Source organism: Serinus canaria, chromosome 1 (genome assembly GCF_022539315.1).
Source record: "Serinus canaria isolate serCan28SL12 chromosome 1, serCan2020, whole genome shotgun sequence".
Lineage (NCBI taxonomy): Eukaryota > Metazoa > Chordata > Aves > Passeriformes > Fringillidae > Serinus > Serinus canaria.
In genome coordinates, this window is record NC_066313.1 from 99,244,179 (window position 1) to 99,264,566 (window position 20,388).

A 20,388-nucleotide genomic window follows, 5' to 3' on the forward strand; every position below is an offset into this window, starting at 1 on the left:
ATTTCTAAGTAAATCTGTGAATTTTTAAGTTAGAGGACAGATATACAGAAGCCAAAGCTGTTTGAGATACAAAAGCAAACTCCATTAAGGCATCACAAACATCTACATTTGCACAAATGGGTGATAGTGGTAGAGGGAAAAAGAGACTGAATTTCTGAGTTTATATTTGGATCTGTCAACCTACAAATAAAACTTATATCTACTGGCACTTTTTTACAACTTGGAAAGGAATTGATAATGAAAAGTAGCTTTAAAATCTAGTGTTACTTTGGAGTGTCAGCAAGTTTTCCAGAAGTTTGAATTACAAATGGGTAAAACGACTGCTTTTAATCATACAGAGCATATGTATGCTTGGGAGCTTTGGTATTAAAGTTGCTTCACATGTAGGATCTTCATTTTGTGTTTAAAAATGAATGTGGATTTAATACTTACTGTGTTTTTCTGAGATACCATATCCTGTGGGGGAAAAAAAAGATAATAGAAATGTTTATTTGTTTTTACTGGGAATTATTATTTCCAATAAAAAACACTGCTTTACATACATACATATATATATGTACCCACACACACATATGTGTTCTTCACAGGATAATCCAGATTTCCTGCCACAGTAAATTTCCAGTAAAGGGACAGAACAACACCAAGAAGAGTCTCACAGCTCGGGTTAGGAAAAAAATTAACCATTCAGTGAAGAAACCTACATAAAGAAGTATTCAGAAAATGAAGAAAGTTGTATTTAGCAGTAACCTGAGTTTCTCAGACTGGGCACACCCAGTCACACTTGAGCATTTGTGAGACAAAAGCATTCAAAGCTGGAGGGTTTTTCTCTCTGAAAGAGTATCCTTCACATACCTAAACCCCTTTGTTACACAGATTGGTACCCACCAACACATTCCTTCTACACCCTAATTCTTCTCACCTCAAAATCTAAGGACAGGTACTGAAACAATGAAGCAGATGATAAACTGATGGGCATGTAAACCAGACCTCAGAGACATCTAGTTGCTGATAAGTAACCTCTTCTCTTGGGCGATGGATTACATGTTCAATGAACACTGCTTAGTCAAACTAAAGAGGTCTCCAGGTAATCCATGCTGCAAATATTAGACATAGACTTGTTTCTAATCAAAATTTTCAATATAATTGAATTAAATGTGCTCTGACAACCTGAAATGATTCTGCTTGAGCAACTTCACATCTCACAGCCTGAAGTCCACTTGGACAACCACTGCACAGGAATTATCATGCCCATGCACCCACTTCCTCAACAACAGGCAAAAATACCAGGAGGCATTTAAGAGCTCTACAGATATGACTCTTTTGAAAATGAGATTACATATTCTTTTATATCCTCAGAACTAGGTTGTTTTGAAAGAACATTGGTGAAACTGAAGAGACAACTCTTGGGACAATTTCAGGGTGGCTCCTTAGATAAATTGAATAAAGTTATGTTGCTAGAACTTCACAGATCTTCAGCAGAAGGAACAGCAGTAACATCAATGCTGCCTTTACAACACTCAGACTCTGCACTACTTTTAAGAGTGTGCACAGCAACTTAGGTCCAAGTAAAGTAATACAATTCTGAACAGAAGTGAACAAACCCTGAACAAATTAGTCATAAACTTCAGAAAAAAGAAACATCAGAGGGTCAAAAAGGTACTAAAACCTAAATGGAATTTCTAAGTAGCCTAAACTCCTTAAGCCAAATAACATACTTCATAACAAAAGCAATGGAAGGCTTAGACAGATGAAAATATTACATATCTGGAAACTAATGTCTATCTAGCTAAGCAAGTATCTCCCACAGCTTTATCTACTGCAGTTAAATCTTTCTCAATAGGGAGAAATTAACTCTTCTGAAATCATCCAGCACCTATGATATGAAATGTGTCATGAACTGTTCTTTGCTGAAATACCTCATGAACAGTCCCTGCCTACCTTCTGAAGTATTCATTAGAAAGCATATTTGAATGCTATCCAGCATTCAAACTGAACTGGGGCTTGATTGCTGAAGAGATACCAATGACAAGAGGAGCACTGCACCCTGTCTCAGTGTCCAGCTTAAACCATTTGATACACAGGATCTCTCCTAGCTGGTTTCAGCAACTTAAATCACATTTTACAATCCCATCTAAGATATGCCATGGGCCCATTTAGGCCAAAGGGGTTATGCAAACTGAGAGACAAGTAAGATATCAGTGCCACTAACAGAGCTTCCAGAAGAAGAAAGGTGAAGGCATACAATAGTTTTTCTGGCCTTAAGTGACCTTGTCACATTCTGGTGTTCCCCAGTCTCTAGACTTGAGCATTACATTATTAGAAAAAAAGACTTAGAACTGTCAGTGCAAAGACTTGCAAGAATCAGTCTGAATATCCAACCACAAATGGATGTAATCCTGGAGATTCTTCAACACTCCAGTTACAAAACAGGAGCTTCAGTATGGGCTTGATACAAAGTACAGAAATCAAAGCCAATATGCTCATTGGGCAGAAACAAACAGAAAACAACTAGCCTATGCTTTCCAGACTTGTGCACATCCTTGGGAGAATAAAGTTGATCAGAACATCTGAGCAACGGCATAAAAAAAAGATTAAAATGTGTTAATGAAAATTTAAAATGAAGTATTTCATGGCAGTCAGGTATATTACCAGCAGTGGATGAAAAGCTGTATGCCTGCCCACCCTGATTAGATGGAGGAAAGGAGGACACACCACTAATACCTTAGTGTGTATCCATATGGAAAATCTCACTGAGCAAAGGGCATGACAGGCTCCAGCTCTGAGTTCTTGGGACTCCAGGCCACTTGGACTGTGAATGCACATGTGGACCACCACATGAAGAAAGGAAGTATGGGTTATAGATACACGAGGGCAAAATCAAAGATATTGAGAGCAGAGCAGAGGAATGAGAAGCCATGACAGGACAGAGCTTTTTTGGGGATAAAGGAGACTTAAAATTCTTACAGAATCAAGAGAGTTTGGAGAACTCCAAAAAGGATTTTTAGACAATAATGGTGCAGAAAAAAGTGAGGTAGCAAGGGGCAATAACTCAAAATAAGGAAAGAACAACAAAGCATGAACAATGCTTGTCTCACTGAAGGTGGCAAGAAAATTGATTATATTAAAAGCAGCAACAGATGATACAGAGGACAAAAGTCTAAATGTGATGTAAGATAAAGAGAACCTGCACTGAAAAAGGCAGAAACATCCACAATATATGACTTGCATCCAGAACAGCAATTTCAGGACTTAAGTGTATAGCATGTATTATCCTACTATAAAAATGAACAACAGCCCTCTAAAAAAATTTGGTGAGGATGTATTTTCCTATCTTCAAACAGCAATAAAAGGAGATTCTAGTAGTCTTAGCTAGTCAGCACCTAGGGAACACAAACTTCATCTGACAGAAGTGCTTACATAGGAGTAGGCTGCAATACAGCCTTTGTTCAAGTTATTATTGTACAGGTCATAATTTTTCCTTACATGTACTCTAATTAAAAGACGGAAAGGAAGGAAAAAAATTGGACCTGTACCCTCAATTCCAAGTCTAACTACCTGAAGCAAAATCAGTACCACACTATGGATCTTGTCTTACAAAAAAATCATTTATTTATTCTAATATTACTGTTTTTACAAATAGTTGCTTTTTCTCAGCAGGATTTAATTATGCAGCTATCAGAAATTACATTAAATGTAAGTTTCAAAAAAACCACAAACATTCGTAGGATCAGGTATAAAGGTATTTCTGAAATGAAGCAGATTGTGAAGTAAGAGCCTTACTTTGAGAGACTGAGCAGTGTCAGCATCAGTGTCATGGTAAAGAATAACATTATTGGCCATGTCAAAGCTTTCACGCACGCCAAGGTGGTAGAACAGTGATGGTTGCTTGGAAATGTCACTCATGTCCACAACTGCAACATCTGAAATGAGAGAAGGGGAAAAGAAGAGAGAATGCTAAAAAAATAATAATCTTAAACCAAATTTTAATCTTACACGAGATTTAAAATAAATCCTGAAATTACACACACACACTGGAAAGACCAAGTCAACATTTTCAATTAAGGGTCATTTTCTTATGAGAGAAGTAAATTTTACCCTTTATATAAAATGTAAGAGCCACTCATGAAATTATCAGTATTACATTAACTGGGAGGCTGAGTTTATCAATCTTGCTTGAGGTTTTGAAATCACAGCACCAGGAATGCCTGGGTAAAAAAGCAATTTTGCACTTGCTCCCTGAGGCCTGACAGCATGAATACCCGTAGGACAGAAGTTTCAAATATTCAGGATGGAACATCTAAAAATAATAATGTAAATTAGAAAACCAGGGAAAACTGTGACACCAAGGTAATTTTAAGAGGCTGAGGTCGGAAGAATGGTTAATTCCTAAAGAGTAGAAAAAGAAATTACTCTGAAAATTGACTCTAAAAAGGTACAAGCAAGATTTTCAAGATGAGGGGCACAGCAAAATAAGGGAATTCAATCACAAGTAGCCAAAGCAAGACTTCCACTGCTCTTCTTTAGTGCTCCAGTCAGAAATGAAAGTCAGAAACACAAGCAAGAACATTTACATCTGTACAAGAAGAGCTGTGCAGAGAGCTAATGAGAAATATCCCATATTATGCAGAACAGCTGAGATACAGACAAAAGATTCTGAGTTCGCCATGTTCTCATATAGACCTAAACAGCAATGCAGCAAGAAGGGGGAACTGGAGAAGAGGATGCTTAATGCTGAGTTTTTATTTCTTGATCCTTATATCCTACATATTCCTAAGAAAATTTTGCTTTAAAATTTTTAGAGGTCTGTATCTATATGTCTGTCTGCTTTCACCGCTTTAGGATGCATGGATGAACTGAAGTCCAAAGTATTCATAAGAATAGAGCTTTAGCATTGAAACCACAGGGGAGTCCGAGGTTCAAAACAGATTCCAGAGACTCAGTGCAGCTGGGCAGTGAATTCTGTATCTCTGAAGGGGTAACAGGCAGTGCCTGGTACATACAAGGAAAGACAGAAAGGTGAGCTACCAATAAACAAGAAATCTAAAAGCAGGTCTGATGGATGAGACCCAAATGCAGCAGCCAGTTAACCTTGGCTGCACCAAGGTTACACATCACAAGAATCAATACTCCATACTTAGAAGGCAGTTTCTTGGAAAAACCTGCCACAAATATATGCTCCTGTACAATTCCATCAGCCTATTCTGACACACCACATGGAGCAGAGCCAGTTCCTTGGATTACTATGAGATCCCTGTTAAAGCACAAGGAACATTTTGAGTCTGAAGACCTGCTTTAAGACCAAAACATCACTGTTCAGGAGCAAAACCAAACAAACATAAAAAACCCCAAACCCCCAAATATTCCAAACCCCTCAACAAAACACACAAAAAAATGCAAATGCACCTCCCTGCCCCACCAAAGAAACAAAATCGCAGGACAAAGTCATGGCATAAGAAAATCCCCTTATTCATATAAAATTCAAATCCTGCACCATCTACAGATGATCTTTCCAGTTCCAATGTTTAGCCAGCTGTCTGCAGAATGAATAAAATTCTCTGTGTATTGCACACCATAGCATTATGTAAACTGAAAGAGCCTGAAGAAGTAAACCCCAGCTCCATAAACTCAACAGAATCAAGATTACCCCAATATTGCCAAATCCTTTTGGAAGACATAAATTATCTATAGAACAAATTTAAGGGAAACTAACAAGCAGAGTGAGAATTAAGTACCATTAGCAGCTTGGATGGTTTTTATTGCTTGAAAAAGAGTGTTTCTGGGGAATCAGAGTACTGTGAAATCAAAATCATCATCCTGGTAAGGGAACTCAGATAATGCAGTGTTATAGTGTGCAGATATTGCATTTTACAATATGATGTGAGCAATGATTTGTAACAGAGTTCATTGAAACAGGGCTATACACAGCTCATTGCCACATCTGGTCTACACTGAAATTTGTCTCCTGTTGATTGCTGCTCCATAGCCATGTAAGTGGAATCAATAATACATGAAATGGACATAAGAACAGAAATAAGCACCTCCATTTAAAAGGGTAGTTATTAATCCCTTAGATATTAATTCACACATGATAAAAACATTTGTGAGAACAGGTTTTCCTTGCTTATTCACACCTCACAAACACAGGTGTGAATAAAATAAAATAAAAATAAATCAAAATGAAGAGTAGCAGAGATGAAGATGTATCACAAAAATATGCATTCAAGTTAAAAAAAAACTCCAGGGATCTAACTGAGTGGATTCAGTTCGAGCATGGGAGTCAAGGAATGACACAGAAGTCAATGACAGAGGACAGAGGCAGAGCATCCAACGTGCTCCTGGCTGTGGGCTAGAGCAGAGATGAGAAACTGCAATCCTTTGGAGCTCTCCAAGTCCTCCTCCAGGAGTCGCAGCAGCAGGCTTGGAGCAGGGAGGAAAAAGATTTACTTACAAAGCAGCTTTACTAATATGCTAGTGAAATGCAGCACAAGCACAGAAGGCCCATGAATTTAATGCAAATTTGGGTGCAGAAAATATGACCCACAGTAAACACTTATAAAAGCAGTGGATCCCTGGGTTGCATCCAGTGCATGGGATGCCGAAAGTGCAGAGCTCAGTGTCACCTTTGGCTGGGTCTAAGCACACTCCCCAGAACTACTGTTCTCAGGGGTACATCTGTCTTCTTGGAGTAAGGCAGTTTTGTGAGTCATGTAATGAACAAAGCGAGTATACAACACCAAAAATACTTCTGTTTCAGTTATCTTGCATTTTTCTCATGATTTACACTAAAATTCTTCATTTACAGTTCTTTAAAAACAAGATATGTGGCTCTGCACTTCAACCATGCATTTACAAGGGCTGATAAGAGAAATAAGAATTTCCTTAAACTTCCAGAGACACATTAAAATAAATAACTTCAACCCTAGTATGTGCTTTGCAATAGAAACATAAGTCAATCAGAGTCCATTCTCAACTCCCATTCTCTATAACAAAAGAGCCTGGTCAGCCAAACATACTTCTGGACTTCCCTTGACAAATTTAGGTTCAACCTCCATTACAGAGAAGGGTGAAGCAAAAGCCTATGGCAATTTTTATCAAACCTTATCATGCATGAGAAATTTTATGTGATAATGAAATATTTCACACAGGTTTAAACCACCAATGGAGAGGGTTTCCTATGTTCAGAAGGAAAGAGAGCAGGGTAAGGTACAGCCCCTTGGGAAAAACAGAAGGCTTCCAAGTGAAAATCCATACAATGCATCCACCAGATGCAGTAGAGGTGTGGGGATGTGCTTAATGTTGCATATGACCAATTTCAAATTATTCTGGAATAAAATATTTAAACTTATGGCTTCTTTTCTGCATTAGCAACTCACGTACAAAAGAGCATACCCATAAAAATGTGTTCTCCCTCATTTCTTCTTAAGCATAGCATATATTTTCAACTCATTTTATTCTCTAGTTGCTGCCCATGAAACTATTTTCATCCTGAAAGTAGTCAATTTTTGTCATGAACCCAAAAACTGATCTCAATTTATTATGTGATTGCAGTTCATTTGTCTAGGCTTTTGTTTCCACTGTAAAATGATTATGGTATGTGTGTATTTGTAGAGCACTAAGGTAATTCAGAACTATTGCCTATACAGTCTTGATTAGGTCTCTGCATTATTGCAGCAGATGGCACGTAATTCATTTCTTATACTACAGTTTACATATTTTAACACCAGTGTGTCTTATGAGAGCAGAAAAGAGACAAATAACTGTAACAACTGAAAATAAGATTAGAGATCATTAACTGTGGTAAAATAGGAGACTATGAAACCAATAAATAATTCAACATGGAAAACATTATTAAACAGGTTAAGACCAGAGGACTTATTTTTCTATCTTGAAATGCACCTGAAGACATCATATAATTAATGATCTAAATAAATCACAGGCCTTCACATGGCTTTTTTTATGATTTATGGAATTGTTAACAAAACCAAAAGAACAATTTGACAATTTCGAGATCTGTAAGTTAAAAAGTAATAAACAGAAGAAAATGAAGAAATAACCTGCAATATGCTGATAGTTAAATAGAATCTAGGAGGCCTAACAGAAGAAAAAGGTCAAAAAAAAGTCTGCAGTGCTTTCAACTTCTAAACTAAGATTCACCTCCATCCAGCCTTATCAATGTGCAGAGCAAGAACCTTGCTTCATTATTTCAGATTCATTATTTTTTGCATTTGAAACCTTTCTATACATAACAGATTTCAAATACACCCCCAAACTTAATGAGATAATAGAAATCTTATTGGAGGGAAATGCAGAACTCAGCCCTTTGCTATTCACTAGCACCCTGCAAATGATGAACGTTTACATTAGTATTGCTTCAGTTGATTGGCTACTTGCATCATAGTCAACCAGTAAAAAAACATGTAATTCCTTCAAAACCAGCGAAGAAAACTTTCAAATTCTTCAGAAAAACAGCAATAATCCTAAAGAAAAAGAAATTAAAATCCTTAATTCAGGATACACATTAATTTTGATTTCTGCAAAGAAATCAAAATTAATCTTCTTTTAAAGAAGACAATACCAAAGTTTTCACAGGGAAATGATTATGGTAAAACTTGGTGTATTTGAAAACCAGGAACCCTTTGCAGCTCCCACTTCAGCTAAAACAAAAGGCACACCGCCCCATACTCCCAGAAACTGGGAAGCTCAAGGCAATAAAGCACATTTGTAGCAACTACCAACAGAACAGTTAAGGTGATTTTTCAGCACAGTTTGTTACACCAGCAAAGTGTCAGTGCCCTCCATCAGATCCTAGGCACAAGCCAATGTAAGTGTAAAAATACTGTCAACATTTGTGATGATATTATGGCTCTCATAATGAATCAAGTTTCATTTAAATCTTACTGCTTTATAATCCTGTAAAAATCTGCTTACTTTTCTCAGAAAAAATATTGTTCCAATTACAATCTAAAGCACCAAATTAAACCCAGATATTGCCTCAGAAGCTGAAAGACCCAGGAGACAAAGGTCTTTTTTTTTCAATTTAGGAACTTCTGGTATTTCACTTTAACTTTTTCAAGTTTGCAATATTATAGCACAAACTTTGCTAACATCACTGGTTTGCTAGAGGGCCAGAATTGGTAATAAAAATAAAAAACAACAAATCAGTAATGATTTGTCCTGCAATATAGATTTGTACATGTTATAATCACATTAAACAGCATTTTAAAAACAACTTTATATATTTCAGGCTACACTTAGCTTCTTGTAGATTAAAACCAAGTGCTGCACTTCTGTACAGATACTAAAATTAAAATTAACTGTAATAGTTCAGAAATTGCTTAGAGAGCACCTTTAAGAAGATTGTTTTATAAGCTGCAACTTTTGCAAAAGAGTCCTGGAGTGGATGGAGCCCTGACTGCAAATTCCAGCTTACTGCCTACCTCAGAACAGGAAACACAAGCATGCACACTGGATGTCTGAAACCTTTTGATGCACGGAGGGCACTTCCTTTGGAAGGGGTGTTTAGTTCATGGGCAAAAGGAAGTGATTTAAAGGGCAAGAAAAATAAGAATTAAATTAGGTATGAATCCTCATATTAGTGTGGGAAAAAAGATTTCTTTTTGTTCACATATAGTAAGCACTTAAAAAAAGTGACATTATCAGGTTTTATTAATGACACTAACCATAAACTGGAGAAAGAAAACTTAAATACTGGCCAAATCAGTTTTAATTCACTTTTTAAAATTTATTGTTATCTTGAGAAGATAACACAGAGAATTCCAGTTCTAGTCCATTATCCATATACACAGTCTGACTCTAAAATGAAGCAAAAACTAAACTTATTTATATCTTATAATTATATCTTATTTTTCACAGCTTTAATGGATTTGTCAAGTGTTTTGGGAATTCTGAAAACCTGGGCATCAAGTGGCAAAAATTCTGAAAGGTGCTTTTCCATCGTTTATCTGTTTGCTCAGGAAAACACAAGAAGTGTAGTAAAGTGGTAATTTCAGATTTGTGCTGTTTTAAAGAAATTGAGCAACACCTCTAATTTTTGTTCTCAGACTGAGATTGTCATTTGCTTTTTACTTAATTGTGGCATTATATCTGCAACAGGCTTTATGTTATTAAGTGTACTAAAGAGAAAGGCCACCGCACCCCAAAATGTGTCACTTCTCCTCCCACCAAGCAATATGGAAGGCAACCACGTAGTACCTAACAATTATTAAAGCCAGAAGTCTTAGAACCACAAACACAGAAGGGAAAGTCATACCTCTCTTTTGCATTTCCTCTTTTTTATGTGTCAAATCTTGCTCTGGAAACAAGTTTCATATCCTTCCCTGAGAAACTGCTCTGCTCAGTGAATATGAATGCAGCGAGTGCTAAAGATAAACCATGTATTAGCTGAGCAGCAGCAGCATTCTTGACTAAGGAAAGTTTGCTGTTAAATAATTTTCGTGAAAGGACCAGGCAAATCCTGAGCTCTGCTATTACTAGGAAACAAAAAAATCTTTTAATTTTTCAGACGAGCCTTTCCACCACCCAAAAGCATTGCTAACTGTAGCAATTCAAATGATTGCTTTGCTCCACTTACTCAACACATCAACACATCTCTGGAGGTGGCAACGTCCCACCTCCAGAGACAATTCTGGGAACAGCTGTGTTAAGCAAAGTGGGCCAGCTGAGCTTTGTGGGAAAGCAGACACACCATGTAAAGGAGGAGGAAGAGGAGGAGGAGGAACAGCTGACAACTGAATGTGTTTCTAACCATAGCATTTGGGTGATGCTACAAAGTCCTTTCATGTGGCCCCGCAAGGCAGCTCCTCCTTCCTGTGCACATGAAAAGTTTGGAACACCCAAACTCAATCCTTGCAGCTCCCAGCACAAAAAGCTGAAATAATGCAGGTTTTAAACTACCAGAATGGTTAAAACTTACCAAGAAAAGTTGTAGTGCTTACAGTCTGAAAGTGGAGGTAAGAAAGCTGGAACACTTTTTTTTTCCCATATAGATAACAGGAGTGCCTCATACAGCTTCCAGTGAAGGTCCTGGGAGAGCCCCCAGTGGCCTGAAATGGCACAGGAATGAGCAATTCCATGAGCAATGGACAGCCTTGCTGCAGGTGATGAAATGTGAAGCGCGAAGAAGCAGAAAACAGAATAATCCAATGTATCAAAAACAGAGGCACATATAGCTGGAGTGAAACTAGTGATGAATGCGACCAGCACAGTATCACATACACAGAACCTGAGAGCATTTTAATGTAGATAAAGAATACAAAACTCATATTTATTTTAAATATTTAGTGGAATCATAACTAGAGAGAAACTTCTTGTTCTTGAGATCAGTTCTCACATGTAATCTTTTGTCCTTTTGATTTCAAATTCTAGCTTTGGGAGAATTTGAAAATTTTAGTCTTAGGCTATCTTAGCAATGTATGACATTATAACATTCACTGCCAATTCCTATCCAGCAAAACCAACCCTCAGATGATACTGTGAAAATGAGACAATCATGAAAAACAGAACAGCTAAGACTGAGGGGCCAGTGCTCACTTCTATCTTTTTTAATTCTGTACAAAATCCTCCTTTCATACAAACAACTCCACAATAGGGTTACATTCAGACCTGAACATTGCAGCCAGTAATCATGTCAGTGCTGTGGTGTTACTTTACAGATACTGCATCTTTCATCTGTCCTCTGGTACACGGAACACACACTAAAAATAGAATTAGAACATATTTTTCATGCTTCAGTGGCATTTATTGCAACTCAGGAGAAACTAGTATCTAAAACAACACATTTTTCTAAAACACGACAAAGTATTTGTGCCATATTTATAATTAATACATATTCCTTAATAGCTAAATGTCTGTTCCAAAAATTACATCACCCAAGAGACTGCACTTTAGTTGAGAGGAACAGAACAAATTACAGCAGGTGAGCAACACTGCCAGTTCTAGGAACTGATCTATAGCCTGAGTTTGCATTTATTTTTATGATTTGGGGTTTTAGATACATTATCTGAAGCTTTTCAAATTTTTGCCCTGAAATTGCATTTTAGGAACTATTCTGTTAAGTGGAAACAAGGACTCTTCCAAAAACCTTTGACAGCAAAAGCTTTAACATTTTAGATACTTCTTAAATACTATTAAACTCACAGCAACACTAAGTTTCAAACAGGGCAAGACACTGTATTAAAAGAACAGGGCAATCCTACTAGATCTAGAAAAGCAAAAATTGTGCCAATAGAATGCCTATGCTTATTATTTCTCTAAGAGATCTTCAGGGAGAGTCTTTCAGACTCTGCCAAATCAGAATACAACCAGCACCCACAAGAACTGGCACAGGAAGAAAAGAAATGCAGTTAATGTAATACAGTGGCATCCAAGCTCAGAATGTGTTTTCAATGCTTTGCACAAGTATGAAGAAGAAAAATATTGTATGATTGGAAACACCTGGTAATAACCTCTCTCAGAAGATAGCATAATTTGTGACTTTTTTGGTCTTTTTTTTTTTTACAGCTGGCAGTTTCAGGAAAGAAGGAAACAAAGACCTAATCCTCAAAGAACTCTTCTTGAAATGTTGAATTGTAGAAGTTAGGAAATATATAATTCACTGTAAACAGTACATGCCCAGGCTTAGAAATTGCTTAATATTTTCCATGACAAAGCTTTGCTTTCAGTCCTTTTCAACTTTGCCAGTCTTTGCTTCAGGTTGTTGCGTTTTGTTTCTTTCTTTTTACTTTTAAGAGATTTAATTAAAACCAACTCAAGTCATTTTAAGACTGCATTGGAGAACTTATTTTTCTGGCCACTGTTAAAAATCCTCTCATGCCAAATTAAGCAGCCTTTCAAGCACCAAATCAGAAATTTGTCAGCTGGGTGAAGCTGTTTGGAAGTAACTCCTCTTAGCCTCATGAAATGCTGCTTGTTCCAAAGCGAAGTTCTGGGCAGTGAGCTGGTCAGAGTCACAAGGGAGATGTTTGGTCTCAGACGAGCCTGTTGTCACTGCCTCCATTGTCAGCACAGAGAGAGCAAAAGCACTTTTCCAGCCCCATTCCCCTGATCTGTCAGAAGCTAACTTCAGGAGATCAACTGCAGCCCAGAAGTGCCACTGCCCATGAGGGGAGTCCAAGCAACTGCAGACACCCACACTGGAGGTGTTCAGTGCCCCTTGCACAGAGCCTCCCAGCTCTACTTTGAAGGATTTCATCAACCATTAAGCCATTCCAGACAAGAATTATATCATCTCAGCAGATGCTTCCCTGGGTGTATTCCCACCAGTTAACCAACAAAATGCCCAGTGGAGGACTATAGATCTTTCTCATCAGTACTCACATTCTCTCTACCTGTGAGAGAGGAAGGACTGTCACAATTCAAATCCTCACCTATGATTTCCAGGGGTCTCTCAAACACCTAACTCTTCCTTGAGTTTTCAATATATATAGAGTCATTAATATAAAAGCTAGTAATAGACTTAAACTTCTATTTTATTTATTTATTTTCCTTTCATACCACAGCTTGTGAGGTCTCAGGAAGAACACAACCTCAAGTCTGAGGGAGTTAATTCACAGTAGTGTGAGAGGTCAAAGACGAAAAAATAATGTCCACACACACAGTCTCTGGAAACTCACAGCACAGACCCCTTTACACAGCCTCCCTTCCTTGAGGAAGGATTGTAAAAATTTACCAATTCTGGGACCACAGTCACAGATCTTTAGTTAGCAACCTCAATCATATCAGGTGGATGCTGCCAAGATCTACACATTGGTAAGAAATGCATTATAAAAGTTGTGCACAAGAGATCGATATTTATACTATTTCTTTGTACACCTACAGTGTTCAAGATCCCAGGTTAGGAACTGAGAGAGATCTCATTGCTTGCATCTTAGGCTTTTCAGTGGTTTTGTGGCTCAGACAGATGCATGCTTATTGCTACCTGTAACTCCTACCTCTTTCACATGATCTACTGTGTCTCTCTCATTGTCCTGTTCTCCCCTTATCCATCAACCTATCTTTAAACTGGCAATTTCTGGCTAACTCAGTGCTAGCACAGCAGCAGACAGAAGCTCTGTCACTGTAGCTAATCAGTCCTGTGAGCAGTATCAGCTACCAGCTTCACACTATTGTCTTGGAAAAGTAATTGAAGAAACTGTTAAACTTACAACATTTGAAAGAAATAACAGCTAAAAGCTTAATTTCACGACAACTCATTTTTACATATTGTGTATCAAAAGACATTTGCATCTGTAACTTAAAAATCCAGTTCTGTAAATAGTGAAAAAGACTCTAGGTTGAGATGGTACACATCTCTTAGAATCATCCCCACTGGATTATAATCATATTTCATGAGTGCCAAAATGAAGTATTTACATTTAAAAATTACTGTTATTTAAACCTTGTAAACATGCACCCGTCACAAGTAAAACAGGAAAAAAAGACAAATTAAAGCAAATTATTTCAGGTTGACATCAATCACTTGACCACGTACAGTGTAAAAAGCAAAAACTATTAATCATTACAAGTTTCCGGATAAACAATCCTTTATATATACTGTGAAATACTCTATCACAGACAGACAGATAGACAGTGATGCTGGCTAACTAACTATAGTTAAAATACACTGAAGAATCTTAACATTCAAATAAACCTTTTTAAACACAACTGTGCTGGTTTTGGGTGAGATAGAGTAAATTTTCTTTTTTCTTTTTTCTTTTTTTTTTGTTGCCATTTTAAACCGTAGGGTCTGGTCCAAAGGGAGCAGGGGTGCAGATTTTAATTGATACACATTTACAGGGCAGCAAACATGATTTGAGTTGCATGTCACAAAAACTGCTTATAGCAGGAACCACTGGAGGAAAAGCCTTACAAGAAGCAGTGCAAGTGCAGCAGTGACCCAACCTGAGCTAGCCTTGGTGCCAAATAACACATCACAAGCAACTTTTGCCTTATATGAAACTGTCCTTTTCTCTACCCATGAGTTGTTTCACTTTTACTCTTCCAGTTCTCTCTCCAAGCCTGCTGGTGAGAGAAGGAGTGAGTGAGTGGTGTTTAGCTGCCTGCTGGGATTACCCCATGAGAACAGCTCAGGGCAGACCAGTGACTGTGGGGTATGCGGGGAACAGAGCAGTTCCCATCAGCCTCATTGGCTGCTGACTTAAGCAATGACACCATGACAGAGGCTGACAACATTGCAGGAATAAAAAGGGCATTATCATGGCTTAAGCAGCTGAATGCTTGCCTGTGAAACTGAATTCCATACCTGCTTCTTCCTACCCCACAGCTGCTGTGTGATGCTAACCTAGTCACATAAACTGGGATTTCAGAGATGGGCTTGCTGACCATGCAGTTATTAAGATTCTGAGTTTCAGAAGGAAAAAAAATACCCCACTGAAACAGAAACAGTGATTTTGAAAAACAAAGCCCTCATTTTTAAGGTACTTGGTAACAAATCAAATGACTTCAGAGAGAAGAAAATTCCTAGAATTTTACCTAAGCAATTCATTTCTATCATCTTATTGTACCTTGGTAAGACTTAGAACTTAAATAGTCTCTGATTCAGCATCTGCAGTCTTCCACCTGCAAAACAGCTAAGCATCTACAGAACAATCAGTATGCCTGATTCATACCTCAAAAAGACAGGTATTTACATTTTTCATTCAACCTTTATACACAAATGAATAGTAAAGAAGCAACATTTTAAACTTCTCAAAGAGTATTTGAATAATCCACATTTGTCTCTTTTTTTTTGTTCAGAGATGTAGACAAATGAAGATTCCAGAGGTTGCTCATTTCTCGCTTTAAATCTGTGTATCCAGAACACTGAAAAAAACACTTAGCAGTCACAGATGATCTGAAGACACCTGTTCAATAATTTTCCCTGTTTATATATTCTCAGTACATTAGAAATTTTGATTTAGATGCCAGACAGACATAATGAGTAACTATCTCACATCATACATACATTTCACTATGCCGAGTCATTAAGACTAACACTTTTTCCTAATTTTTTTCCGTGAGCCAAAGAACTGACTAATTCTACAGGACATTTCTTTGCCCTATTTAGTATCAGAGAAGAAAAGAAACAGCAGAGTAAATTAAAAGCAGGCAGTTCACACTAGCCTTGGCACACTAGCAGTGTGCCAAGGCTCACACGAAACCATTTCCACTGTAGTGCACTAGAGTGGAGCCAGTCAGCCCCAGAGAGCACACAGAAAAAACACCCCAAGCCTGAACCTAATTTGAACCTTGCCTGTAACTGGAAGGGGGGGGGGGTTGTGGAATGAGAAAGGTGAACTTTATTTAACTTCTCCTGCACCTCTGCACTTCCTACACTGGGTCATCAAAGGCAATCAAAGGGAATGAAGTACAGGGGAAAAAAAAAAGGTTACATAACTGGATAACCTGGCCTAAGTGAAATTAAAGAGAGTATGAAATTCAACAATGAACGTTGTCCCTTTCTCACCAGCTACAGTCAAATCAATTTTTAGGCCAAGGAGGTTAGATAAGGTTCAACCTTTTAGACATTTATCCAAATTAAACCATTTGAGAATCACCTATCATTAAATGTTGAATACCTTGGCTGGGGAACATAAAAAACCTGCTAAATCTGCACATCTTCCACAGGTCACACACCGGCCAACAACATATATTAAAAAAAAAACACTGGAGAAGTAAAATTATGCTGATTTTTTTCTTATTATCAAAGAAATATAATAAGAAGAAAAGCAATCAAAATACAAGGAACTAAAATAGAAAAAATATTTCAGTAGACTAAAGCTCATAAGTCTGGGTTATGCTAAGACCTTTTTCCTTTCTTTATTTAAATATATAGCATATAAAAAAAGTGAGACTTAGTCTGAATCTCTTGTTTTTTCCTAAATATGTTTCTTAAAAACAAATATCAAGAGATATCTCCATCATTAGCACTGGGAATTTTTATGTTTCAAACTGAGATGTTCCACCTCATAACTGTATCACAGATTTCCTTTTTATCTCGATGGACTCCCATACTGTCATTTAGGACCCACATAAAGCACAGTAAGTTATGCACAGAAAAAAAGTTAATTGAGGCAAGGCAGTATTATTAAAGTGCAAATGCAGATCAAGTTTACATAAAGGCAGGGCATCATCTGTGAGCAAGAGACTTGCACTCACATACAGATACTGAGTCCTTGATATAACTCTCCGGATGCTGGGCAGATGTGGATTCACTCTGCTATTTTTATCTTTCCTGTAAACAGCACAAGCTTTACGTGCCAGTCTAAAAGACTGCATGTGCTACTGAAAAAATCCTGATGTAGCACTCAATGCTGTAATTTAAAAAATTGAAAGCTTCCATTAAAAAATAAGAGAAATCAATTTCAAGACACTATGTAGAGATCAATAAAATCTAGACTTTTAGTAGAAGCTGGTCTTTCTAGAGTCATAGCCATTATCCACTTAGTCTTTAGTTATTCTATAAATACAGCACATATATAATTCTATAAATTCCAGCATGTAGACAGAGAATATTAAGCACGAACAGAGACTGTTTGTTATTACAGGAGAACCTATTCCCTAAGATCTCTATAGAATCAGAGGAATATTAGTACTTCAAATGGTGATTCAGACAAAATGAATCACATGAAATTATGATTTTTGCAACAAACCTCTAAACACGGTCTCCAGCATTTAGCAGGATGCATCACCTCAAAAACATGGAATGGTTTAGGTTGGAAGGGACCTTAAAGGTCATCCAGTTTCAACCCCTCTAGGGGGCAGAGATACCTTCCACTAACCCAGCTTTCTCAAGGCCTTGTCCAACGTGGCTCTGAACACATCCAGGGATGGGGCACCCACAACTTCTCTGGGCAGCCTGTGCCAGAGCCTTGCCACCCTCACAGTAAAGAATTTCTTCCTTATATCAAATCTCAACCTGCCCCGTTTTAGGTTGAAGCCATTCCCTCTTGGCCTATCTACAAGCCTTTGTAAAAGGTTCCTGCCCAGCTCTCTTGTAGCCCTCTTTAGGCACTGCAAGGTGCTATAAGGACTCCCCAGAGCCTTCTCTTCTCCAAGCTAAACAGCCCCAACCCTCTCAGTCTGTCTTCATGGGAGAGGTGCTCCAGCCCTCTGATCATCTTCACAGCCTCCTCTGGCCTCACTTCAACAGGTCCACATCCCTCCTACGCTGGGGCCCCCAGATCTGCAGGGATTCTCATCAGAGCAGAGGGAGAGAATCCCCTCCCTCTCCCTGCTGGCCACGCTGCTTTGGATGCACCCCAGGGTGCAGCTGGCTGTCTGGGGTGCTGGGGCATGTCAAGTTTCTCATCCACCAACATTCCCAGGCTAACCTGTACCTTGTCAAGGTAAGAGGATGCAAGAAAGTTTAGATTTAAGATGCTAAATTCTGAATATTCATCTTTAAAATTGTCCGAAATACCCAAACTTATGGAAATTAACACATTATTCTTCTCAAAATTTATATTATAACATTACAAAGGCGCTGCTGCAAAACCAGGAATCTGAAGTGGCATTAAAGGGTAAAAAAAATTAAAAATAATCAAGCATTCTTTGTTTGACTTGATCACAAGCCAGAAAGTCAAGACAGTTTCTGGTTTTCCTAAAACAATATGAAGACTCACCTAGTTTTGTTACTATAATAAGCAAAAAGCTAAGTTTATCAGTACCACAATTTAATTATCATGAAATCAAAAATACATCTCAACCATTTTCAGATGTCATTCTGATTTGAGTACTTTCTCCAGCTGATAACAGCCCATAACTTGTCAGTTGTCTTAAGCCCCATAAACAGCTATAGTAAAAACAAGGACAGTGCCTAGCTTTGAGCTTTGTAATCATGTCCTCTTTTCAAACTGTGTTTTTAAAAGACTGAAGCCTACCAAATGTCCATTGGCAAAGAAAATATCTGAAACAAGTATCTCACTTCCAGAGAAGGCAGAGCTGATGCTGATAAAAGCTGACAGTTACTGTGTGAAACAGGATTGTGCACACAGAAGCTCTGCTAAGTAAGGCAGCCCAGAACCCAACAGTAACACCATTGTAAACATTAGCTTTTCTCCTGCAAATTTTTATTACCTACTAAGATTAGCACAACAGCAACTACTGGTCTAGCACTGTTAGAAAGCAACACAGACAGAATACAGCCTTGTACTGTTTTCATTTACTAGTTCCCAACCCACGTTTCACCTTGTCACTCTCCAATCAAAGGCAAAACTAACAACGAAGGTCCCTCAACACACAAATTAGCAGAAAGAAATTTCTTTCTTCAGCTTCTGTGACTGAAAGGCAGCAAGAGTAGAGTTAATGCAGCTAATCTTCAGCTGAGTGAAATTATTATGGGCAGACATTTTTCTGCAATAGAAAAAACCTTTAACTTTTCTGAGGCAAAGACACTTGATTCAGCACAATTTCTTGTGGCTGATCTAGCTACCAAGTAGCTGTAAAAAATTTAAAGAGAAGGAGGAAGAAAGGATAGCAAGCAAGTGGCAAATAATTCACTACCCCACATTTTAAAAAGTAACTTCCCTGTTATTTTCCCCCCAATCAGTTTCATAGAATCTACCACTGGTTTTGACTTGCTTGGAGGCATCAAAGTACCACTATTCATGGAAAGCACTGCCAGCACCACTAGGAAACTGAAAAATTTTAGAGAAAGCTCATTATCACGCTGATTTACATGGAAGTTGGTTTGTTTTTCAGAACGAGTGCATTTTTGGCATACACTTCAAAAGCTTTAGAAATCATGTGATAAACATCGATCATGTGTTAAACACTTTTCAAATTGCTGAGAGGCCCTCGACCACCCGTGGTTGAGCTACAGTTCTCTGCATGATGGGTTGTTTTACTGAACAGAAAAAAAGTCCACAAAATGCAAGGAATCCAAACACATTTCCCTCCAAAACATGACACAAAATAAAAAAAGATTACACTGAAACAGGGTTAAAAAAGCACTTCAAGATTCTTCCCCTTGTGTTTTGCTTTAAAGAGGTATTGAAGACTTTTTAAACACAATTTAAGCATAAAGCAGTATATACTAGAATAGACAGAGTTATAAGTTCTGCTGTGATCAACTGGAGTACTTCCCTTACTGCTGGATTTAGCTGTACCATCCCACATCAGCAGATGGCTAGAGATGTAGTGCTAACAGTGTCATTACTGTTTCATTACACTTCAGATTTCTGCCTGTCATCAGAGCCCACTGCAGTTAGACTATGATAACCAAGGCTGGGATCATATACCTTCAATGTAATAAAAGCTGGGGTACATGTCTTAAATGACATTGAATCCCATTGGGCTTTGCACTCCAAGACATAACAGCTGTTGAACTACTGACATAGACAAAACTTTAAATGCTCTGAAGTATTACCAAAAAATAGCTGAGAAGTTTCA

The 20,388-nt window shown here is 37.8% G+C and overlaps 1 protein-coding gene across 2 annotated transcripts in view; it reads right to left on the reverse strand.

The window, feature by feature from the left end:
- Positions 1–20,388, reverse strand: part of MAP3K15 (mitogen-activated protein kinase kinase kinase 15) — an 81,273-nt gene that overhangs the window by 52,465 nt on the left and 8,420 nt on the right. For both annotated transcript variants that reach the window (XM_050974661.1, XM_030234362.2), the window contains exons 2-3: positions 3,781–3,920; positions 433–456 (exon numbers count right to left, since the gene is read on the reverse strand). In XM_050974661.1, coding sequence (XP_050830618.1) covers positions 433–456; positions 3,781–3,920 — 164 coding nt within the window. The remainder of the gene's footprint in view (positions 1–432; positions 457–3,780; positions 3,921–20,388) is intronic.